The sequence below is a fragment of the Panthera onca genome, chromosome D3 (assembly GCF_046562875.1).
Source record: "Panthera onca isolate mPanOnc1 chromosome D3, mPanOnc1 haplotype 2, whole genome shotgun sequence".
NCBI lineage: Eukaryota > Metazoa > Chordata > Mammalia > Carnivora > Felidae > Panthera > Panthera onca.
The window spans coordinates 55,630,487-55,656,168 of record NC_138350.1 but is presented as its reverse complement, the minus strand read 5'-3'; the positions used below and the strand labels follow the sequence as shown (position 1 = coordinate 55,656,168).

The 25,682-nt window shown below is 43.7% G+C and overlaps 1 protein-coding gene and 1 long non-coding RNA gene across 6 annotated transcripts in view; one reads left to right on the top strand and one right to left on the bottom strand.

Annotated features, from left to right (window-relative positions):
• Window positions 1-25,682, bottom strand: part of MAPRE2 (microtubule associated protein RP/EB family member 2) — a 159,469-nt gene that overhangs the window by 9,842 nt on the left and 123,945 nt on the right. For all 5 annotated transcript variants that reach the window (XM_060613610.3, XM_060613608.3, XM_081790806.1 and 2 more), the window contains one exon: window positions 1,465-1,604. In XM_060613610.3, the coding sequence (XP_060469593.1) occupies window positions 1,465-1,604 (140 nt within the window). The remainder of the gene's footprint in view (window positions 1-1,464; window positions 1,605-25,682) is intronic.
• Window positions 17,818-24,664, top strand: LOC132665914 (uncharacterized). Its single transcript, XR_013551247.2, has 3 exons — window positions 17,818-18,030; window positions 22,231-22,345; window positions 24,556-24,664. It is a non-coding gene; the product is annotated as an uncharacterized LOC132665914 (long non-coding RNA).

The following is a 25,682-nucleotide window of genomic DNA, read 5'->3' as shown; positions in this document are numbered from 1 at the left end:
AGAGGGGCAGGAAGGGTCTTGAGGTTTCTGTGTGGTTATACTTTGGGTTGGAAGTTTGGAGACCAGGGTGTGGTAGAGGGGAAACAACAGGGAGGAGAGAAATCATGACAAAACATGAGATAATCAAGATATCAAAAGAACTTGGGTTTCTATGAGAAAAGGGTTATAAATCTAAAGCATTATAGACCCACGCCTGAATCTCTTTAGGTCTACTCTGATTTGCTCTGAGCCTTAGGCATGTGGCCCAAGGCTCATTATGGCTGTCGTACCTGCCTTTTATGTGAGAAAAACTCATTACTGAGAATACCATTCTCAACTGAGAATGAGCAGGTAATTAGAACATTCCAGAGTTTCTAAATCAAAGTCCTGTCCATTGGATAACTTAAGGTTTCACTATTTTCACTGAAGTGATCAGAACTGTAAAGAAATACCCTAGCTAAGCAGCTGCCTGCTTTTAAACTAGATTCTTGATTGCAAATATACAATTATCTCAAAAATGGTTTCCAGACTCTTGCTGGCTCATCAGGAATCCGATTAATCATTGGGAATGGCCCAGCCACTTGGCTGGGAACAGCCTAAGAACCTTGAATAGAGGCTCCTCTCCGGGTAGTGGGAGTAGCCAGGATAAAAGACTCTGCACCTCAGGGTCAGGGCAGGTGGCTTCTTCAGTGGGCCTCATGCTACCAATCGTTTTATTACCTTTAAGCTACATATAATCTCAGGCAAAATTAGCTATCGTTAAGTAGAAAGCATACCTAAACTTTTATATGGAAATTTTCAAAGGCAGCAGAGCTAGATCTACCATAACCATGAAGAATGTTAGATGAGAAGGAAAAGTTCTTCGACTTCAACCACAACCATGGCCTTCTGATCCCCCAGTATTGGGGTCAGTGCTTCTGCGCTATGAAACATCCGCTGTCGTGGCAAGCATTAGGTTCTCGCTTTTGTTTGCACGATCACCTACCCCATACAACTGCTGTAAGCTCCGGGGCCGGGGGGGGGGGGGGGGGGGAGGGGAGGGTTAGCTATCTCACTACCATTATATTAGCACCAAGCACCGAGTCTGTCACACAGAACAAGCTTAACAAATAGCTTGTGCAGGAAAGGAAGGAGGAAGAGAGACTAAAGTCATGAATGCTATCTCGACCGGCCAGAAGTGGGCAGACAGTCCAGAGTCTGGCCTGGAGCTCCGGACAGGCACTGAGGTGTGGGGGAGGGGGATGCTGCCTACAAACCTGCATTTACCTGGGGCTGAGTCATCTGTCCTTCCGTCTTAATGTACAGCTTTGGGATTTTTGACTAACGTCTTATATTCCTGGCAGACCGCTGGTTTCATCTGCCTGAACGATTCCTTTTATTCTTACTCATTTGGAACCAGATTCCCTCACCTGCCCTCCCTTATCTCAGGCCTACAGGTGTTTGGTCCCTCCCCTCTCAGAGACAGGGCCAGGGCTGAGGGGTTACCTGTTCATTAAGCTGTATGACCTGTGTTTCTAAATCTTTATCAGATTTGGATGCTGAGCTGCTGGACGAAGCCCTTTTGGCTGATGAGGGACGAGAAGGTGTAGATCCTGGCTTAGATGCCGGACTTGATTTAGCCGCACCTGAAAGTAACCAGAATAGATTATAAATACAGGCAACATTAGAAATGCTTTTTAGATACATTGCAAATGTATAAAGGAGTTACTAAGAAGTATAAAAGCTATCCCCAAGGACTCTGTCCAATCACAAAAGTAGCCGACATACACTTAGAAAAAGCACCGACGTTAAAAGGACAGTGCCATCTTCGGCAGCTTATTTAATCTTTCTGAGGACTTTCCCCCCCTCAAGTTAATAGGAGATTAAGCTGTCCTTTGTGCCTCTGGTGAGAGAAGAAAAACTGATGTAACTAAGAGATTTTAAGATTTTTTTTTTTTTAAGAGGAAAGGTTCTGAGATGACCTCAAAGCATCACCATAGTTGAGTTTCTAACAAACAACAAAAAAGTTTATAACAGATGAATACTTTAGAAAAAAATTCAGAGCAAGTGTAGGTTTTTTTCTCTTTTGTTTCCTAGTTTAGCCACTGAAAGCGCCTGGGAGCAAGGACATCTCCATAGCAGCGTGTGCTCCAGGTGCCTACGTGCTGGTGTCTACGTTTTATTCTGCAGAAAGAGCTTCTTGAGAGATGGCAGACTCCGTGGGTGGGGCAGGAAAGGTATGGGGTGAGCCTGGGACACCTTCTTGTGTCGCAAAGCAAGGATGTGCTCAGGGCCAAGGTCAACGGGAACAGGGGCCAGTTTGAAGGTGCTTCCCTTCCAGATAGCCACAGCTGGGACAGTTTTACATGTCAAAAGTGTAATGGCTCTCATGTGCTAGAACACACTGAATAAATAAAACTCCAGTCTATAATGACAGAGAAAGGAGGGAGGGAGGGTATAAAGATCTTTACAGAACACAGCTAGTAAACGTAGAAGAAATGTTAGAACTTGAAAAATCACGACAATTACAACAAGCATAACTGATCCAGGAAAGGCTCGATGACGGACTCTGAAACGTTAAGTGGGAAGTCTGGAGGGAAAAAGACATTCATGTGTGTCAAGATATTGGCCTAGGATTTATTTACTACGATGGAAGAAAGATACGCCTTTACAGCAGGGGCCGGAGAGGGGCGCTGTCTGGGGCTCAGCATCGTAAGTGATTAAATAGCATCACTAATGATGATAGAAGCTAGGGGAAAGAAGGTCCTTAACGTCAGGTAAGAGCTCACCCACCAGAAGCTCAGCTCCTAATAGGTGATCACAACCTAGAACATGACACAGACATAGGCAATGGCTTCTGCAGCCAAAACAGAAGCAACAAGGTAGATGTGGTGAAATTTACACACGTTGTGGATTAAGAAAATCAGGGTCATTACCCGCGGCCCACCCAGGCCCTTCTACTCTGAACACAGTCTCGACCATGTGGTAGCTCAGGCTGGTGGAGAGGCTCCTCTTATGTATTTCCATTAGCCCTATTCCCCACCACATCCTGCACACTCCTCCTCCAGAAGGCTCCGGGAACACAGGGGCCAGTGTTCATCACCTTTGTAACCCCAGTACTTAGCACCACGCTGGGCCGAACCGGTATTTAGTGAAGGTACAAATGTTGAAATAAATACATGAACAAGTAAATACAACGTGGTTATGCGGTTTCCAGTCTCAAGGTTTATCAGCACCAACAGATCAGAAACAGGCAGGGGGTTATGAAGCCAAGTATACTGACAGCAGTTACAAGTTTCGACTAATCTCCTAATTACAAAGTGGCAAACAGGAAGAGTTCCGGTGCCTGGAGTCATCAGTTATAAACATGAAGTCATACGCCCCCTCAGGAAGCACTGACAACATCATACCCTTTAAAATCCGTTACAAAGAAAAGAGAGAATTTTCTTCTAAAAATACAGGGAAAGGCCTAATATATTTTAAAATGAAACATTAAATTGGGAAGGACTTAAAATATTTGAGTATCCGAAGGTAAATCTTCAGTGACCCGCAAACCTGGCCCATGCAGAAGACCTTCCCAAGGATTCTAGAGAGCTGATGCTCTGCTTCATTTCTGACTCACATCAAGTTGCAAGAACCCTTCATCTCTGCAGGAGCCCACAGAAAACACTCCTCGAACACCACTTCCAGCCACACTGGCCAGGCTCTGTACAGGCCATGCCGGCAGGGTAGAGAAAACCATGTGGATAACAGCAGAGGAGGCAGGGTGAGGGCATGCTGACCTGGCAAAGTGCCTCCTCTGAGGGCAGCTACCAGCCAGCCTCGCTGAGGGAGAAGCTTCTGAAAAATCAAGTTACTTCAGGCCTTTTTATCAGCAATACGTCATATTTTAATATCCATCATATCTGACAGAGAGCAGCTTCCAGAGGGAAGTTCAACACCTCTTATTTACTAAATACAGGTTTACCCGGTACCTACCATGAACCACGTCCCACTGGAGATCCCTGCTCTCCAGGAGCTCACGATCTCATGGAGCGACAGCTGTGGACAAAGGCCCAGGCACGGCCACACTCACCGTACCCAGGGACAAGGCAGTGTTCCCGACCACATGACCACAAAGCATGATTCATGCTGCGACCCCCTCACCTCAAACACTCCTCTTCTCCTCTGAGGGACTAAGTGTAGTGCCATGCAGATATCCGCTTGGACGATGCCGCTCCGGGAGGCCGCAGCACCTGTCCCCTGTAACCGCACAGCCGTTTGTGCCTATTCTCCCATTCAAGTCTACAGGTAGGGGTTGCATCTGTTTTACCATTTAATGTTCCCAAGGCCAAGCTCCATGCCTGACCCAGAGGCCACGCTCAATAGACGTTTTTATCAATAACGTTAAAACCACTCCAAGGAGAGGTATCTATCCGGGTCAACAAACCGGGGAGAGCTCAAGGGGCTGAGGCCAACGTCCAAGTCACTGACAGCAAGAGCTGACAATACGTAAAGGAGACCAAACAAAACATCATCAAGTTCCCCCAGAGAGCTCCTACTTGGTTTTCAGATCCTCTTCTGTTATCACCTGGGCCCTTCTAGATGGAACCAGGACAAAGTTCACGTAGGGAAATCGAGTCAGTGAGCATTTAAGTCTGAGTAGGCAGGGGCAAGCTAGTTTGTACTGTGCCGTCCAAGTCAAGGCCATGTTCATTACCTCTTCTGAAGCAAACAGCGCCCTGCAGAAGGGGCTTCCCTAGAGTGCGTGACCCACCCTGGGCACTTCTCCCTAAGCAGGGCGGCGGCTAGGATGTGGCTCATTGCAACAGCTGACCTATGTTCATCAGACACTCATTCTCACACCCTGCCCTATCCAGCCCCACGTAAACTTTAAAAGAAAAACACGGAAGGAATAGAAACCTGACTGCTTGTAAAAGCCACTACTAATTATATTTTTAGGACATCATCAAATGCAGCTTGAGAAAAAACCTGAAATGAAGCAAAAGTGGAAGGGTCGTGGGCAAGCCAAAGCCCCCTGCGAGATCAAGTTATCAGGCAGAGAACTATGAATAAGCAGAGGAAGCTCGCTGGGGAGGAACAGGGGGCCACAGGAGACCCTACGTGGCTCCCGGGGGACAGGCCGGAGCTGTTGCAGTGACTGATGCTGCAGCGGCAGGTACGGCTTCTTCCCCCCGTCTCATGGATTCTGTCCAGGTTGGCTGGGGTGCACAGTCCCCATCTTTCACCTGGTACACATGCATGCAGCTTGTGGCTCTCTCAAGATGACAGAGATGAAAACAATGGAATCGCCTCCACCCCGCCCCGGACAGTCACTCACAGGCTGGAGAAAGGAATGGAAAATAAATTTGAAAAACTGAGTTAACAGAGGAAGTAATTAGTATTTGAAATTTAAAATCAGGGGTTTTGAAATTGTGATTAAATTGTTTGGAAAGAAACTGATAACAAAGGGAAATAAATGTCTAATGAATGAGGTGTGAGAGGGCAGTGCTAGTCAACTGTGCTTTTATTTTTAAATGTTTATTTTGAGTGCACGTGCATGCAGGACAGGGGCAGAGAGAGGGGGGGAGAGAGAGAATCCGAAACAGGGTCTGTGCTGTCAGCGCAGAGCCTGATGTGGGGCTTGATCCCGTGAACCATGAGATCGTGACCTGAGCCCAAATCAAGAGTCGGACACCTGATGGACTGAGTCACCCAGGTGTCCCGTCAACTGTGCATTTACACTGCTTTTAAGGGATGAAGAAATTAAAGAACAGGAAGGCCGTGCGGAAGATCTTAGTATCGTCAGAGGTTTAAAGTTTTAAAACCTAGACAATTAAGCATTAAACTGAAAGCTCATTTTTCGAAAGAAGATAAAGTGAGCTCTTTAAATCATCACAAGCTATGATCTGATGTGGAAGTAATCTATCCCTCACAGCTATTTCTCACATTGAGAAATACTAAATAGTAAAATTCATAAAAGTAAAAATGAAGGCTTTTGTTCATTCTATTTAATGATTTCATGGTTTACTTTTTAGAATAGTAAACGATATCCTAAGGTATATGACACCCATTAGACTGTTAAGAACTGTATTTTTGTTTATTTGCTCTGAAAGTCTTGCTGTCTCCTCTCAAGCAAACATACTCCAAAGTGTACCCAGCTTCTGGGGTGCCAGATATCATTCTGCCATTTACCCGGGCTACTAGAATAAGGATGTTATTAGAAAATTGTAATTATGAATATCAGCAAATTTAACATTGATCTATTACTTTTATGTAAGTTACCATGTATATTCCATTTTGTGAAATGACCCAATAATGTCCTGGATAGCATCTATCCCGGCTTCAGATATCGGGGTCCTCAGTAGTTGCCTTCCTGCTTCCTAAGAAGCACCCAGGGCCACGGTGACTTCGCTTCTGTGCCTTCCCATGCTTCTGTGCTCAGTGATGCTTACATGAAAAACATTTACATAAGGGCTTTTAAAGAGAGTGCAGCTCCTTCAGCTATACGGCAGATATTTTTTTTTTTTTTCCTCGCAGCTATCAACCATTCCAAAAATTTTTTTGAAGCTGTATTTGATGTCCCGAAAACATAATTAGTGGTAGTCCTGTTTTACAAGAATTTTTTTTCCCTCAAGCTTTTCTCTCTCTCCCTAATTTTCCCTTTCAAAATAAAAAGGAGTTTCAGAAGCAGAGAAAAATAGACATAAATTCTGTACAAGTCCCTGTAATTCTCTGACTTTACTCACTGGATGTGGACGTGATTTACAATGCTAGTCTTTGAGCAGTTGTGTCTTAATTAATGCCTTTAGGATTTGGTGTCTAAATATGATTCTAAGACATTTTAACCATAGTTGTAAAAAAACAAAGAGTAGCCTTATTCACTGTCTTAGTGAAGCCACAGCATCACTGTGTCTAATGTCAATAATTAGTAGCTTAATGTTTATGGAAAATGCTACATTTGGGCCATATGAGGCCCAATGAATTCATAACGATAAAGCAAAGAAAAGCATTGTACTAGGCTTTATCCTTCATGGCCGGAGCTCTGATGGAATTTAAACATTCTTCTCACTTAATCTGCTGTATTCCTTCTGCCAAAGTCATAAACAGAGGAGCTAAAAATATGACATTAAAACTGTTGACAAGAGCCACAGAGACATTAAAAACATGTGCACGCGTGCATACACGCTCAGGAGGCAACTGATCTTCTGGTCATCCCCAGCTTCTTCCCTAATTTGAGAGCATATTCCCCCCCACCCCCGGGTCCTTTCCACTCAGTTAAAAACCCCACAGAGGTGGGGGCTGGGGAGTAGGTGAAATAGGCGAAGGTGGTCAAAAGGTAGAAACTTCTAGTTATACACAATGAGATACCAAATCACACCTGTCAGAATGGCTAGAATTAGCTCAGGAAACAACAGATGTCGGCGAGGATGCAGAGAAAAGGAACCTTCCGCACTGTTGGTGGGAATGCAAACTGGTGCAGCAGCTCTGGAAAACAGTATGGAGGTTCCTTGAAAAGTTAAAAATGGAACTACCCTACAACCCAGCAACTGCACTACTGGGTACTTGTCTCCAGGATACAAAAATGCTGATTTGAAGGGGCACAGGCACTCCAATGTTTATTTTTATTTCTATTTGTTTTTTTAAGTTTGTCTATTTTGAAAGAGACAGAGATAGCGCAAGTGGGGCAGGGGCAGAGAGAAAGATGGAGATGGAGAGGGGGGGAGAGGGAGAGAGGGAGAGGGGGAGGGGGAAAGGGGGAGAGGGAGAGGAGGAGAGAGAGAGGGGGGGAGAGAGAGGGGGGGAGGGAGGGGGGGAGGGAGGGGGGAGAGAGGGAGGGAGGGAGGGAGAGAGAGGGAGGGAGGGAGGGAGAGAGAGGGAGGGAGGGAGAGAACTGCCAAGCAGGCTCCACACTGTCAGCATAGAGCCCCATGCAGGGCTCAAACTCACAAACTGTGAGATCATGACTTGAGCGGAAGCCAAGAGTTGCACGCTTAACTGACTGAGCCACCCAGGCACCCCTCACCCCAATGTTTATAGCAACACTATCAACAATAGCCAAATTATGGAAAGAGTTCAAGTGTCCATTGACTGATGAATGGATAAAGATATGGTGTACATATACAATGGGATATTACTCAGCAGTCAAAAAGAATGAAATCTTGCCATTTGCAACAATGTGGATGGAACTAGAGTGTATTTTGCTAAGCTAAATAAGTCAGTCAGAGAAAACAAATATCATATGATTTCACTTATATATGGAATTTAAGAAACAAAACACCTGAACACAAGAAGGGAAGGAAAAATAAGATAAAAACAGGGAGGCAAACCATAAGAGACTCTTAAATACAGAGAACAAACTGAGGATTGCTGGAGGGGTGGTAGATGGGAAGATGGGCTCAATGGGCAATGGGCATTAAGGAGGGCACTTGCTGGGATGAGCACTGCGTGTTATATGTCAGTGATAAGTCACTAAATTCTACTCTTGAAACCAATAGTACACTATATGTTAACTAATTTGAATCTAAGTAATACAAAAAAAACTTCCAGTTACAAAGTAAGTCTGAGGAACTCATGTACAGCAAGGTGGTTATATGTAACAACACTGTATGTTTGAGAGTTGCAGAGAGTAGATCTTAAAAGTTCTTATCACAAGAAAAAAATTCTAATCATATGGTGACAGATGTTAATCTAGACTTATTGTCGTGATCATTTTGCAATATATACAAATATTCAATCATGTTTATGCCTGAAACGATTATGCTGTATGTCAATTATGCCGTATGTCAAAAGCAAAACCCCACAGACCTGAAACATGACAGAAGATGCACTGTACCTACATTGATTGGTTATTTGTGGATGATCTGCCATCACTTCCTTATCCTTTTTACCTTGGTCAACAGATTTTATTTTTTAACTGGGAATGGGAATGAACTTAAAATAAAAGTAAATAAAGCCACTGCTGGGGATAGAGTATAGGGCTGGAGTGACGCGAAGATGGAGCTCCCACAGCAAGAGGGTTTCCTGAGTGCCGAAACGGACACCGGAGTGGCCGCACTGCGGTATGACCAACTGCGCCCCCACCCTTCTCACGGCTTCGGGGTCTGACCCTTTTCTTGGAAAATGGCTCCACGCCTCCCCTTTGTAGGCTCCTAATGCGTTCTCTGAGGGCAAGACAAAGGAAAGCGCCTCTGCGGCCAGAGTCCAGTCCATGTGGAACATCAACGGGGGCTCCAGGATGCTCTGATTCAGCAGGTTATTAAGAGGCTGGTTCGTATATTCTGAAATTACTAGTTCACGGCCCTTAGGGCTTCTGTCACCAGTGCAGCCCGCGGCCAAGTTTGGCTCTTCTTTCTCGCCACTTCAGGGTCAGCTTGTAAAAGTGGGCAGCCCCTTTTCTGAGCACCTTGGAGCCTAGGGGAAAGCACACCAGCCGTGTGGGCATGGGGATCGGGTATGGAAGTGGTAATCCTTCGGCTTGCCCTTAGGGAGGCAGTGGCTGAGCTTGGGGGCCCGGTCGCCAGGTGGCCTTCACGGCAGTCCGGGTGCTGCTACCTGGACCCCTGGATGCCGAAGACCGCAAAAGTAGAGCCTGTTTCCCAGAGTCGGGAACAGCACAGGACAGGTCTTTAAGAGCCTGGCGCATGGTAGGTGCTCGATAAATGTGAGCTCACATTAGTAGTGCTGTTACTCAGCGAATCTGATCCGACCAATGATGAAGTACACAGGTTTCCCATTTCCAGACACTAGCAAGATAAAAACTAAAGTGCTAAAGTAGTAAGAACATCAGACTCTCTTTCAAGAAATCTCTATAAAAATTTTAACCCATAAACCACCAGTGGGCACCAAGGCCTCGGTTCTCCAGTTTCATTCACCCTCTATCTTGAAAATCAGCAAGCTGGAGTCTGTGCTCCTTCTTTTTTTTTTTTTTTTTTTTTTTTTTTTTAATTTTTTTTTTCAACGTTTTTTATTTATTTTTGGGACAGAGAGAGACAGACAGAGCATGAACGGGGGAGGGGCAGAGAGAGGGAGACACAGAATCGGAAACAGGCTCCAGGCTCTGGGCCATCAGCCCAGAGCCCGACGCGGGGCTCGAACTCACGGACCGCGAGATCGTGACCTGGCTGAAGTCGGACGCTTAACCGACTGCGCCACCCAGGCGCCCCCTGTGCTCCTTCTTAAATTACCCTGACTCATTCATTCAAGCAGCCAACATTTACTGACCTCCTACTGTGTACCTGGCAAGCTACAGGCAGTTGGGATAAATCAATGAATGAAACATAGAAAATGCCTTTGTGGGGGCGCCTGGGTGGCGCAGTCGGTTAAGCGTCCGACTTCAGCCAGGTCACGATCTCGCGGTCCGTGAGTTCGAGCCCCGCGTCAGGCTCTGGGCTGATGGCTCGGAGCCTGGAGCCTGTTTCCGATTCTGTGTCTCCCTCTCTCTCTGCCCCTCCCCCGTTCATGCTCTGTCTCTCTCTGTCCCAAAAATAAATAAAAAACGTTGAAAAAAAAAAAAATTAAAAAAAAAAAAAAAAAAAAAAAAAAAAAAGAAAATGCCTTTGTGGAATTTACATTCTAACAGCAGAAATGAGAAATAAACAACATGATACATTAGTAAGTGCCATAATAAACCGGCAAGCAAATGCTATGGAGAAGAGACCGGAGGAGCAGGGCGAGGGTGAGCAGCCATCTGCAGTAGCAGCTCCGGGTGTCTGAGTGCCCAGCACGTGTCTTTCTCCAGTCTCAGCTCTGCAGACCCAGGAGCCTCCCATGGGCCTCACTAGACCCAGGTTCCCTCGGAAGGACAGGGGTCAAGATCACGGAGCCCTCTTGATGCGAGTCCTGCCGCAGGCTAGCAGAGACATGAGGCGAGACGTACGCCAGGCCCACGTGGCAGTCACCCTGACCCGCAAGTCCTGTTCCTCACAGAAGCCTACGTCTCTTGTGACAGCTCCAGAGGCATAACCTTCCAGAATCCCTGAAAGAGACTTGCCAGGTGCAGGAGGAACCCTTACTTCCAGGCCTAAGAAAGTCAGATTAGAACAGAGGCCTGAGAGGGGTGAAGCTGGTGCCCTGGACAGCCCAGGAGCAGAGCGTTCCAGGCAACGGCAAGGCCTGATGCCCACACAAAGGCCCTACCTCATCTGGGGCAGGGGCCAGCTGGAGTGCTGCCGCAGAGCAAGCCTGGGCCAGTGCAGGAGGGGGCAGATCGTCGGGACTCAGAGGCCGCAGTCAGGAGGTGGGCTTTCGTTCTGAGGGGAAAGGGAAGCCGCGGCAGGGTCCCGAGCTGAGGAGTGACATGGTCTGACTGCTGTGTGGAGAATGGGCTGCAGGAGGGTGAGGGCAGAGGCAGAGTGGCCAGAGAGGAGGCCACTGCCGTGATTTTCCTGGTATGAGTAGTGAGTGCTCAAGACGAGTTTCCTTTATGGTAAATCATTTACAACGCACCAGTTCAGAAAGCCCCATCATGTACGCTATAAAATAGGCACCAAATGTCTGGCTGTTTTATACGGCTTCCATTTTGCAATGTTAACAGCAACCTAAAAGACATTTTGTGATCAATAGCATCTGCTATTGACTCCGAGAGGAAGGCTGAAGAAAAGTAGGTGGTGACAAGGGCTATGAGTCAGCGTGTGTCCCTCCCAATTCACTCCTCAGGGTCATTACACAGTGTGATAACTGGTTCTGCCCTGGGAGCAAGCCAGGGAACTACACTCAGAGTGAGAGGCCTGGGACGGCGTGGCTGCCTCTGCACCCAGAGCCTCAGTGCCTGAAGGCTCCCCTTCCCCGGCCAGGGGTCACAAAGCCTGCCCCCGCGGTGGCCAAGAGGACCTGAGCTTGGTTGGCCAGCATGAGCACTCAGAAAACTGAATTACTTCTGCCCTGGTTACTGTCCCTGCTGGAGATGATGTGCTTATTTTTAGCCATCATGTGATTCTCCAGTATTTTCCAGGCTCTGCCTGAGTCACTATGGTTTCTGAGAATTTTTCATAGTGGGAAAAAATGCACAGAACTTCTCCTCTTAGAATGGCTCAAGTATTAAAATAGCTAACTTTTGAATAGTTGTTTGAATGTGGCGTGTATTTCCTTATGATAAACCGACTCTTCTCACATCTTGGTAGGTAATTAAGGGTGCTCTGAAACACATTAGGTGCCGAGCAATCACTGTCTTAGTTCAAATTCTCGTTTTTAACTTGTCCTCAGGGCAACTTCTCTCTAGAAATGGCAAGGATCCCTCACTCCCATGAAAACAATACACATCAGAATCCCAACAAGTTAGGGAGGCGCCCCCTTGCCTGTTTACTGCAGGAGGAAGAAAAGCTAGTGGGTGAAACAGCCCAACAAACCTAGCCAGACCATCAAGAGTTAAAACACACAGGCATCACCATGACATCGCGGCATCACTGTACTCCTGGCATACAGCAGCCCTTTAAGCCAAAAGTCTTCAAATTAAGATGGCTATTGCGTAGGAACACGAGCACTCAATACTTCATGATGGACAGATACAGTCCTGACTCCACTGTCAAGACCAGTATTTTAGGTTATTTTTCTGGTGGTGGCAAGTTGACTGTGCTCCATTAACATGATCTTCCCCAGACTCCCTTGCAAACAGAGAGATGTGGTCTGAGGCCACAGAGCTGGAGCTCAGGGAGGCGAGAACCAGAGCTGAGCCTCATGTGGATCTTTTACTACAACTGGTTCCTGGCTCCAGCTTCTCTGCTTTCACCAACCAACCACCAAGCCAGAAAAATGTGCATCGTATATCCTTGGCCAACCTCCTCTCCTACATGGTTTGTTGGAACAGCTTCTTAGCTAGTCTTCTGGACTGTAACTGTGCCACCCGCCATGTATTTTCTACACCAAACAGCAAACTTGTGCTTAAAACTTTTCAGTGACTCCCAACTGTTCCCTTTAAAGTATAAACCTCTGTGACCAACAGAACCTATGGTGACCTCCTCTCCCCAATAATCTTCACCTCCTGGTATTCTAATCTTTGTATAGTCCCTTCCTCTAGAGTATGGGTGCGGCCTGTGCCTTGCTTCTAAGCAACAGAATATGACAAAGGTGATGGGAGGTCGCTCTCATGATTACGGTACTCTACAGAACTCTGTTTGGCTAGCATACACACCACAGAGAATCCCATGGGTCTAGAAGCAGCAAGATGCCACGTAAGCACCCATGCTGGAAAAGCCCATGTGGCAAGGAAGCGCAGGTGGCCTCTGGGAACTGAGAGCAGCTGCCACCAGGAGACTGAAACCTCAGTTCTGCAGCCTCAAGGAAACTGTCACAACCCGAGAGCTCTCCCCAGTTAAGCCTCTGATTGGACCACAGCCCCAGAAGATACCTGGATTGCTGCCTGGTGGGACCCTAGAACACAGAGCACAGCTAGGCCTGGCCTGGACTTCAGAAGGTGTAAGACAATAGATGTGTGTTGTTTTAAGCTGGTAAGTTTGTAGTAGTTGTTTTGCAGCAACACAGTCTGAATATCACCTCTCCACTCATTATACAAGGGCCCCACTCACCTCTGCAGCTTTACTTCTCAATACCCATGCAGAATAACACCGACTTTACCAAATACAGCATATTCTCTCTTGACATCGATATTCTACTCTTTCTGTTTGCAGTGCTCTTGTCCATACTCTTAACCTGGCTAACTTCTACTCATTTAGTGACTCGTCGTCAAAACCCCCATTTTCCCAAGAAGCCTTTCTAGAATCCACAAGACCAGCTCTGATGGTCTTCCTACACACCCTGATAGCACAGACCTCACTTTGTTGTTATTGTCTATTTATTACCAGGTTTTCATCACAAGACTGTAACTTCCCTGAATCATGTGTGTCTCCAGAACTTCTTACGGTGCCCTGACAAATATGTGTTGAGAGACTGAATGAAAATCCAAGCAAAGCTTTCATAAAAAGAGCAACGACTCCAGCAAACAGGAGCTGTTTAAGAAATTTTTTTTTCTGAGCTATTGTGTAGTACATCATATACTATTTCCGCAGCTACAGCACAGGTGATAGAGAGGACTGGAGAGGATGCCGAAAATAGCCATACACGTGGGCTTCAGTGCTGCATCTTCCTGGATCCAAACGGACATGCTGTGATTCAATTCAAATCAATTCAACAAATTCTAAATGAAATTCTTCAAAGTAAACAAATGTTTCTCTTCCTGCCCAACATACCAAGTGACAAAGAATGGCACCAATAAGAAAAACAGACCTCGTTCTGCCATCTTGGAACCTGTGGAGGCCTGCTGGGAGCAGGACTCCTAAAATGCCAAGTATGTCTGGAAGGCTGTGGTCCAAGGCCATTTTTGCTGGAGAAAGTGGGGTCTCCAGAACCAGAGAGAGCACAGAGTTCTTCTTAAAATTGAAGATGTTTATGCTTGAGATGAAACAGAACTATATCTAGGCAAGAGATGTGCTTATGTGTACAAAGCAAAGAAGAGCACAGTGACTCCTGGTGGCAAACTGAACAAAACCGGAGTAATCTGGGGAAAAGTAACTCGTGCTCATGGAAACAGTGCCGTAGTTCATGCCAAATTCCAAAGCAACCTTCGTGCTAAAGCCATTGGCCACAGAATCCATGTGATGCTGTGCCCTTCAAGGATTTAAACTTACTGTAAAGTAAATAAAAGTGTACATTTGCTCTCTTACGGGGGGCGGGGACGGAGGAAGAAAAAAAGAAAAATAGGTCCATGGGTGACCTGTGATACTCTGTTTACGGAAATGGAGAATAAATGCTAAATCATTGCCTCTGAGACCTCCTAAGTTTTGTCGTGAGGCGGAGAAGCCAGATGCCAAGTTATTATTCCAACAGAGAGAAAAGCGATGATGGGAGTAACACGTGGGATTTAGCACAAAACCAATGAGTATTTCAACATACACAGGGAGCAGTGAACATGACCCAATACCAGTTATGAAAGGAATCAATGCTGTTTAAAAGAGGCCTCGATGCTTTACTTCCCAGTGCAGGCGGGACAATAATGGAGGCCATTGGTCCTCTCCTGCAAGGCCGTGAGTGAGGGAACAGAGCCCAAGAGGCCAAAATACATGTCAGTTGTGTCTGAAGGGCTTACTCTTCCCTTTGAAATCACCTAGACCATCCATTCAGAGAATGAGGTCAATCCAAGGGTTAAGAAATCAGAGATGAGGAATCCCGCTAATCCAGGACCCAGTACCCCAGGCTTCACGTACATGTCTGCTTCCAGGCTGCGAAGAGGCCTGGAACAAGTGACTCAAGGTTTCCTGCTTTTACAAACCTATGCAAAAGACAGCAACTCTCACCCAGAACCTGCTGCAAGGATGAATGAGAATGTTTTTAAACTTGAAAAAGTGGCTGCTAGTTTTAAAAATAAAAATGGAGGTCATTCAAATGCAACAGCATGTGCTCTGGTTCCAGCCTTTATGCCACTGCAGAGACTTTCATTTCCTCCACACACTATGCGATTTGAATCTGGTCTGTGAAAATGTACTGTGGTTCAGCATAGTGTAAGGAGAAGATCAGAACATAAAACAAGACCACATCCATAATATGTCAGAGGCAATATAATGGTTTAAAGAGTAGGCTTTGGAATCACAAGGTCAGGCTTCAAACTTTGGGCCCCCTATTTCTAGTGTATGACCCTGGAAAGTTACTGAACCTCTCTGTGCCTCAGTTTCCCCACCTTTACAACAGGGGTTATAGTTGTAGGTTTTGATCTCTAAGCTTTCAAATATTCTAGTTTTACAGAAAACTAGGTCAGGGTTTGATTCCAAAAAGCCAAAATAACTAAAAGTTGTAAACTGAGTTAGTAAATCCTCTATCAAAGATGCAGTCTCAGTAAGCAAGCACATTGGATGGCCATGAAAAATGCATGGCTGTTCCTCTGACGAAGGCCCTCAGCCTCGTCCACAGATACTGCCAGAAGATTCCTATCCAAAGCTCCTGAATTCTTCATGTCTCTGTTCCTCACTGTGCTCTCAGTATTCCAAACTCACAGATATTCAGTATCCTGGCAAGGCAGAGCACTGCTCATATTGTATTGCTGTGGTTTTATCATTACAGGTTGAGAAATACAGTTTTAATTATTGTTTGAGGAGAAAAGTATCCTAATGCCCAGTGGTATATCTTATACATCTTACATAAGACAGATGTATAACTGGAGGAACAAAACTACCAACAGCCTTCTTCTTCCCATGAGCAGCCATTACCTGCTTTGCAGCTTAGCAGTGGGATGGTTTCTTAATATGAGGAGGTCAAGGGGATGCAATGCTGATACGGGGCAGGGACTGAGTGAAAGATACATCGTTTATATAACAACCGCTAGCATTTGCTTGAAGACAATTCTTGCTAATTATGGGACTGGTAAGAAAAATGCACCTCTTCCTTGTTTTGAGTTGACATTACATGATCTCTTAAAATGAATATTTGATCCTTGAAGAAGTAAGCAGGTATATGGAGGTATAGTTTGTGGTTAGGTGACTGAGGCCTCTGAGAACAGTTAACAGCAGGAGCATACCGGGAAGGTGCAGAGAATAAATAGGCATGACTCATCCTGATGCTGAGACCACAAAGGGCCAAGAAGGATGCCTGTGCATACCCTACGGCTCTGAGAAGTCAAATGCTATCAAGGACTGGTCCGGTCTAAAGAAAAGACAAGGGAAAATGCATTTCTTGGAACAAATAATGGCTTTGGGGTGAGAGCAACATTTGTGTTTAAAGGGTAGACTGTTCTCAAAAGGCAAATGAACACATATGTTTTGTCAGTAATAAGGAAAAGGAAGTCCTGCATGAAGGCACAGGCCTGACACCAAGGTCAGGACCCTCTGAGTGAAATTTAACTTCGTGGGTACTTTTTACGTGGACTCTAATGGAGTCCCTGTTAAATCAAAAACATCAGAACACTTTGGAGCAATACACCAAAAGCTTCCACGTCCACAACAAAACATTACAATGTCTACGATATAATCCAGAATTATTCAACATACAAAGATCCAGGAAAATGTGACATGTTCTCAAAATCAACAGATGCCAATGGTGAGGCGATCAGATGGTGGCATCAGCAGACAGGAGCTTTAAAGCAGCTATCATAACCATGCCCAGGGAAGTGAAGGATGTTCACAATAAATGAAAGGTAGGCAGTACCAATAGAGAAAGAAAAAAAGGGAATTAACAACTGAAAACATACAAGGGTTGAAATTTTAAAAATGCTCAATAGAAGGGAAATGACAGAGGACAAAGAGGGTAAACCTGAAGACGTATTAATAGAAACCATCTAATCTAAAGAAGAGAGAGCGTGCTGAGAAAAAGGTGAACAGAGCCTCAGAAACCCGTGGGAGAATTTCAAAAGCTCTAACATATGGATAAATGTGTCCCAGAAGGACAGAGAGAATGGAGCTGAAAAATGGCTGAAAATCTCCCCAATATGGTAAAAGACATAAACTCAACAGATTTAAAGTAGCTTAATGAACTCCAGAACAAGAGAAATTCAAAGAGAACCATGATTAGGCACATCCCAGTCCCACTAACTGAAAACCAAAGATAAAGAAACTCTTGACTGCACCCAGACAGGAAAAACATGTTGCACATGGGGAAGAACGATTAGAACAAGCAAGCCCTTCTCATCTCTGGAGGCCATGGACACTGAAATGACATCTTTAAAGCACATAAAGCAAGGAGCGCCTGGGTGGCTCAGTCGGTTAAGCGTCTGACTTCGGCTTAGGTCACGATCTCGTGGTCCGTGAGTTCGAGCCCCGCGTCGGGCTCTGGGCTGATGGCTCGGAGCCTGGAGCCTGCTTCTGATTCTGTGTCTCCCTCTCTCTCTGCCCCTCCCCCGTTCATGCTCTGTCTCTCTCTCTGTCTCAAAAATAAATAAACGTTAAAAAAAAAAAATAAAGCACATAAAGCAAGATCAGGTGGAATTCTTTATCTATGGAAATTTTTGATTGTGAAAAAAAGACATTTACAGAAGAAGGAAACTGGAAGAACTTGTTGCCAATGGACCTGGTTTATAAGAAATGCTAAAGCAAGTTCTTCAGTATGAAGAGAAATGAAATCAGTAGGGAACTCAGAGCTTCAGGGACGAATGAAGGCGACTGGAAATGGTAAAAGGTAGGAATGGGGGGAAAACCCACTCTTTTTTCTCTCTATTTCTTTTAAACACACACGATTGCCTAAAGCAGCACTGCCTCCTAGAAATATGTTAATCAGTCAATTAAAAATTTTTTAAGATGTGAAATGTAATGTATGCAAAAATACATATAATATATACAGATTATAATTTCTACATGTAATTAATAAAATTATTAGAGGTTTTGTATTCATTTTTTTCCACACGAAGTCTTCTACATCCAGCATGCATTTCATACATACAGCACATTTCAGTGCAGAATAAGCACATTTCGAGTGCTCAAAAGCCACTTATGAAAAGTGTTGGTCTAAAACAAAAGTTGTAACATTGTCCTGGGGGATTTATAATGTATGTGGATGTAGCACATGTGACAAGTGTAATAGTCATACAAACTACATGGGACAAACAAAAGTGGGAGAAGGGTTGCCAGGGTTCCGCATTTTACATGAAGGGAAAATGCAATTTTTAAGTACACTGTGAAAGTATATATATTGTAATTCTTAGAGAAACCATTGAAAAAATTAATGCAAAGAGATATAGTTAGAAAGGCAATCAAGTAAGTTGGAATATACAATATCTGAAAAATCCAGAATATGGATATGGCAACTAAAGTGCAAGCAACCAAAAACACAAGTGGGACTACATTAAAGTAAAATGCTTCTGCACAGCAAAAGAAACCATCAACAAAGTTAAAAGACAACCTAAAGAATGGGAGAAATATTTGCAAACCATTTATCTGATGAGAGGTTAATATCCAAAATACATAAAGAACTCCTACAGGACAAGAGCAAAAAAACCGAAATAACTCAGCTCAATTAACAATTTAAAAAAATGGACCAAACATACAGAGAAGGACAGATACCATACGTTTTCACTCTTATGTGGATCCTGAGAAACTTAACAGAAGACCATGGGGGAAGGGAAGGGGAAGAAAAAAAAGAAAGGTTAGAGAGGGAGGGAGCCAAAACGTAAGAGACTTAAAAACTGAGAACAAACTGAGGGTTGATAGGGGGTGGGAGGGAGGGGAGGGTGGGTGATGGGTATTGAGGAGGGCGCTTGTTGGGATGAGCACTGGGTGTTGTACGGAAACCAATTTGACAATAAATTTCATATTTTTTTTTTAAAGTGAAAAAATGGACAAAAGACATGAATTGACATTTTTTCAAAGATATATGGAAGGCCAATAGGTATATGGGAAGATGCTCAACGTCAGCATTCATTAGGGAAATGTAAATTAAAACCACAATGAGAGTGGAGCACCTGGGTGGCTCAGTCAGTTAAGTGTCTGACTTTGGCTCAGGTCATGATCTCACGGTTCGTGAGTTTGAGCTCCAAGTCAGGCTCTGTGCTGACAGCTCAGAGCCTGGAACCTGTTTCAGATTTTGTGTCTCCCTCTCTCTCTGCCCCTCCCCCGCTCACGCTGTCTCAAAAATAAATGAGCATTAAAAAAAAAACCAACAACCACAATGAGATATCACTTCATGCCTATTAAAATGGCTATCACCAAAAAGATAAGAAATAAAAAATTCTGGTGTGGATGTGTGTAGTACACAAGGGCACCCTTGTGTACTATTGGTGGGAATGTAAATTGGTGCAGCCACTAAGACAACAGTAAGGAAGATCCCAAAAAATTAAAAATGGAATTACCATATGACACACCAATTCAACTTCTGGGTATTTATCCAAAGGAAATGAAAACACTAACTCAAAAGGTATCTGCACCCCCATGTTCATAGCATTATTTACAATAGCCAAGACATGGAAACTACTTAAATGTCCAATGATGGATGTATGGATAAAGAAACCGTGGTACACGCACACAGTATTTTTAGGCCATAAAAAATGATGAAATTCTGCCATCTGCAACAACATGGAAGGAGGACCTTGAAGGGATTATGCTAAGTGAAATAAATGAGACAGAAAGACAAAGATTGTATGATCTCACTTACATGTGGTCTCTTTAAAACAAACACACAAACAAATAAACTCAGTAAAAGAGATCACACTTGGGGTTACCAGAGGCAGAGAGCAGGGAGAGGTGAACTGGAAGGTAGCCAAAAGGTACAAACTTCCGGTTATCAGATAAGTAAGTACCAGGGATGTAATGTATAACATGATGGTGACCGCTAACACTGATGCAGGATCTGTAGGAAAGTTAAGAGAGTAGATCCTAAGAGTTCTTATCATAAGGAGAGATTGTTTTCTTCTTTTTTTATTGTATCCATATGAGAAGATGGATGTTAGCTGAACCTATTGTGGTAATCATTTCATAATACATCTAAATCAAACTATTATGTTGTACTCATGAAACTCATAAACGATGTAAGTTATTTCCAAATAAAACTTGAAAAAATAATCATAAAAAATCCAGAAGACAACAGGAAAACAGAAAAAACAGAGGAGATAAGCAGAAAACAAATGATAATATGGTAGACCTAAATCCAGCTAAATCAACAGTTACATTAAGTTGTAACAGACTGGAGAGTCCAACGTCCAGAGATTATGAGGATGAATAACAATGCCAGACCCAATCACATGCTTTTTATAAGCCGCACACTTTATTTTTTTTTTTCAACTTTTTTTTAAACGTTTATTTACTTTTGAGACAGAGAGAGACAGAGCATGAACGGGGGAGGGGCAGAGAGAGAGGGAGACACAGAATCCGAAACAGGCTCCAGGCTCTGAGCTGTCAGCACAGAGCCCGACGCGGGGCTTGAACTCACGGACGGCGAGATCATGACCTGAGCCGAAGTCGGACGCCTAGCCGACTGAGCCACCCAGGCGCCCCTAAGCCGCACACTTTAAATATGAGCTCAAAGACGGGTAGAAGTTTAACTTATCATGGGGAAAGATATACCATGCAAGCAGTAAGCATAAGAAAGCTAGCATGGCTGTTTAGTATCAGATAAAATAGACTTCAAGACTAAGAGTTTTAACGAAGATAAAGAGGGACATCTCATAAAATACAAAGGTCAATTCATTGAAATGATTTAGCGTAACAATGTATGTATCTCACAACAGAGCCCCAATACAGGACACAAAAACTGAGAGGAAGTAAAGGGAGAAAAGACAATTCCACAATCAATGTAACACCCTCTTCACAGCAATTATTCGAACTAGACAGAAACAAAAATCAGTAAAAGCATAGAGGATCTGAAAAACACTATCCACTACCTTGATCTGATTATTTCTAAAACGCTACGCAACCAACAACTGCAGAATACATATTCTTTTCAAATGAACAAGGTATACTGACCAAGCGAGACCATATTTTGGGCCATAAAATTAAGGGTGGAACAAGGACAAAATCACTATACACTGCCACATTTCACCGCCTCTCCTAAAAACACAGAACAGAAACTTTTTGGGAAATTAAAAGCAACTCTTTTCCCCAAAGGAGGTGACAGGCAGTGCTTAGATTACAGGTGCTCAACAAATGTGTAAACACTTAAATACACCAATAAACATGAACACCCTGTTAAGATTATATGAACAGCCTTAGAGAACCCAAATTAAAGTTAATTGGGAGAGTATTTACATATTCAATAGTTTTGGAAATACACTGTTAGGATTTATTTCTATTTACATTTAGGGATTTAAGTGTGATTGTGCAAGTATTTTATTCTGTTATACTTCTTAGGTTGCTTCCTTTTTGAAACCATTTTTCTAATATTTCTATTGATCTGATTTTAAGGCTGGAACACTCAAGTCCCTGAGGAAAAGAGAAAGCACAGCCTCAATTTCCATAGCAACTCTAAATCCATCACATTATATTTGTATATGAGAATTTGATTTAAATATATTAATATATGTGAATTTGCAATGTGTCTAAGCTGTAGTTGCCATAGGAACTGCAACTTCAAATTTCCTTTTAAGTTTAGTAAATGCTCACACTTGACAACGGATTCCCGCCCCCCCAGCTATCTTGAGTTGCGGATATGGCTCACTGCAATAAGCTTACAAACATCATGACTCACAATGATAGATGCACTTAATAGGTATCTATCATTATGGAAACAGATATTTTTTTTTCAATATATGAAGTTTATTGTCAAATTGGTTTCCATACAACACCCAGTGCTCATCCCAAAAGGTGCCCTCCTCAATACCCATCACCCACCCTCCCCCTCCCTCCCACCCCCCAGGAAACAGATATTTTAATACATGTGCCTCAATGGTAGATCAAAAGCAACTAGAGATACAATGCTTCAGAACGCAGATGGCAGAAGACTTGCCAGGCAGCCATTCACCCTTATGTGACAGCCTCTGCTTACGCTGAAGCTTGTTTCAGTCCAGGTAAGTCACCCAACCGCACACCGATGGGCTCTATGGCTTCTCGGAATCTACACGAGGACATTTTGGATCTGTACTGAAATGGCAGAAAAATCTGGCACATTCTCATGACAACTGAATGCACCAAGTATGTGGAGTGTATCTAGTTTATAAAAAAGCAAACAACCCATGGTGCAGGCCTACAGAAGTAGTCTGTGCGATGAAAAACATTATTATTATTATTATTATCATTATCATTATTATTATTATTATTATTATTATTATTATTATTATTATTATTTTGCCAATGTAGACAGTACTTTCTTAAGTGGAGAATCCATTCCAGGATCACATTTCCACTCTAATACGGGCCCTTTGCCACTTATCGCTGCTCTTAATGTATTATAGTCAGGACACGCAAGTTAATTTGTTATTAGCCTACAGAAATATTTGGGGAGAGAGAAATGCACTGCAAAATCAATCAAGTATTCCATGGCCAAATGAAAAAATAAAGACCATCTCTTGCTTTTAGTTCTACCAGCCATTGCTCGTTTCTACTAATGCAGATGGTTGAGAAACGACAAGGCTTAGAGGTGGAGGGCGCCTGGATGGCTCAGTCAGTTAAGCCTCTGACTTTGGCTCAGGTCATGATTTCATGGTTCGTGAGTTCAAGCCCCACATCAGGCTCTCTGCTCTCAGCCGAGAGCCTGCTTTGAATCCTCTGTCCCCCTCTTTTTCTGCCCCTCTCTCACTCATGGTCTCTCTCAAAAAAAATAAACAAACATGAAAAAAAAATTAATTGGGCGCCTGGGTAGCTCACTCAGCTAAGCGTCCAACTTCGGCTCAGGTCATGATGTCACAGTTTGTGGGTTTGAGCCCTGTATTGGGCTCTGTGCTGACAGCTCAGAGCCTGGAGCCTGCTTCAGATTCTCTCTCTCTCTCTCTCTCTCTCTCTCTCTCTCTCTCTCTCTCTCTGCCCTTCCCCCACTCATAGTCGGTATCTCAAAAATAAACATAGAAAAAAATTAAAAATAAAAAAAAGAAATTACTGATAGGACATCACTGTTGGGTAACTGTGCTATCCATCTGAGAATTCCCAGAGAGCTGACCCTCACCTCATCATTAAGCACTTAAATTCTGGGTAGACAAAATCAGACTTGTGAAGAGAATGGCTTTGAATGGCTTCAGACCAGAGGCAGGTGACCAGTTTAAAGACTGTAAATAGTTCATGGGGGAGATGATTATAAACAGAATCTTAAGTATTAGAAGGGAACTCTGAGTGGATCAATTAGTGTAGGCTGGTGTCCCAGTGATCCTGAGGGATAAGGAGAGGCATGGAGCTATTTGATCGTCTAATAAAGCATTCAGGCTGATGGGCTGTTTGGTAAGGTTTTCTGAAGTTTTTTTGGCTCTTCTTGTACTGATGCTTGTACTTTCTATTGCGATCAGTCTACTCCTTGCCCTTATAAGTTATGTGCTCAGAAACCATATCCCTATGTTTGTTAGAATTACACTTTTGTATCACAGATTTTAGAAGACATTTTGGCTTATATTTTCTTGGCTGTATTCCCAAGAGCTGGATACTGGACCTTGAGAAAAATGAGGTCTCACTGTATTTATAGGAGCCTTTCACCTATTATAGCTTTTAAAACAGTGTTCTACATGCGATGTACACCTTGCTATAATTTTTTCCACAGTATAGTTTTTCCACCCCACAATGTCCAAGAGACAGAACCTATTTTATTAAAAAGGGTATGACTAGTTTGACTTTTGAAAATATCCTTTCTCCCTGATTAAGACCAATGAGGTGAATGAACATGGTCAAGGTAACAGGAACATGAATCTTTTTTTAAAAATTGTTTTGTAATGTTTGTTTATTTTTGAGAGACAGAGGACAAGCGGGGGAGGGGCAGAGAGAGAGGGAGACACAGAATCGGAAGCAGGCTCCAGGCTCTGCACTGTTAGTACAGAGCCCGACACAGGGCTCAAACTCATGAGCCATGAGATCATGACTTGAGCCGAAGTTGGATGCTTAACTGACTGAGCCACCCAGGCACCCCAGGAACACGAATCTTAAAAGAACTAGTGCCTTCTGGAACATTAAGAACCTTATTTATTTAAAAAAAAAAAAAAAAAAAGTAAAAACCCTATTTATTACCTGTTGACTTTAATGTGTTTTCTGAGCTCTGTCACCCAAGAGGTTAAGCTCTGGAAGAAATCGGTTTCTCTTCCAGGTTCACAGACATTCTATCAAAATGGCACACGTTTCTCTGTGGCTTCTGTGAAAGACCAATGGAGGAAGTGCTAGAAAACGAGGCCAAAGCAGCACCGTGGGCAGTGGTGCAGATTCAAGGACACACTGTGATTGTGCAACAAAAATGTACTTCTGAGGCCTGTCCAATTTCACTACTAAACACTTGAATAAAAAAAGTGGCAGCTGAGTTTTAAGATGAATCTGTACATCAATAACAGCTATAGGAAAAGACCCCAAGACCAGAAATGCCAGCTACCCTGGGTCTCGCCTCTCCCCCCATGTCTTCCTAACTCCAGCTGCCCACCAAAACCCCCGATCCGGACAAAACACACCCCTCTTCTACCCCATCTCTACACTGATCCAAGTTTCTGACCACACTTAAAGCCCAATTTGAACTGCTATAATTTTTTGTTCCCCAAACTCCTTGTGGCCTTTTACCCAACCTCTCCCCAGCACTTCTGATTGTTTAAATAATAAAATAAATAAAATAAAATAAAATAAAATAAAATAAAATAAAATAAAACAAAACAAAACAAAACAAAACAAAACAAAACAAAACAAAACATTCCCTGCCTCTCTAAATCTTTATCAACACTCTTGACCTTATTTTCTTCCTCCAGCATCAGGGTCCTGCTCCACAAGTTTCCCCTCCTTTTTCCTATCGTCAACTAATTCTCCTCCAGGGACCTTTCTCCCATCTTACAAACTTGCTCACTGTGCCTTGTCCTAGAAGCAAACAAACACAGATCAAGGACACTACCATTCGCCTTCCAATCTCACTTCTCGATGCTGTCTGCTTTCCCCCACAACTAAATGTTTTTCCTCAACTTTTTTCCTGACAAATTTGGTGAAGGTGGGATCCCCTCTCACTGCAGGACTTTCCCACTTGTCAGGTCACGCCCTCGCCTGGTCTCTGTGATCTAGGCGTATGCATTCAGCACTTTAACAGACCAGCTCTCTAAAGGATTGTTCATCACCTCCCAGGAGTCCAGTATCTTTGGCCTATTTTCAGGCTTCATCCTCTTTGATCTCTCCACAATTAATATTCGGCACTGCTGGTGACCCCTCTTTCTAGAAATTTCCTACTGTTCATTCTCTGATGCTGAG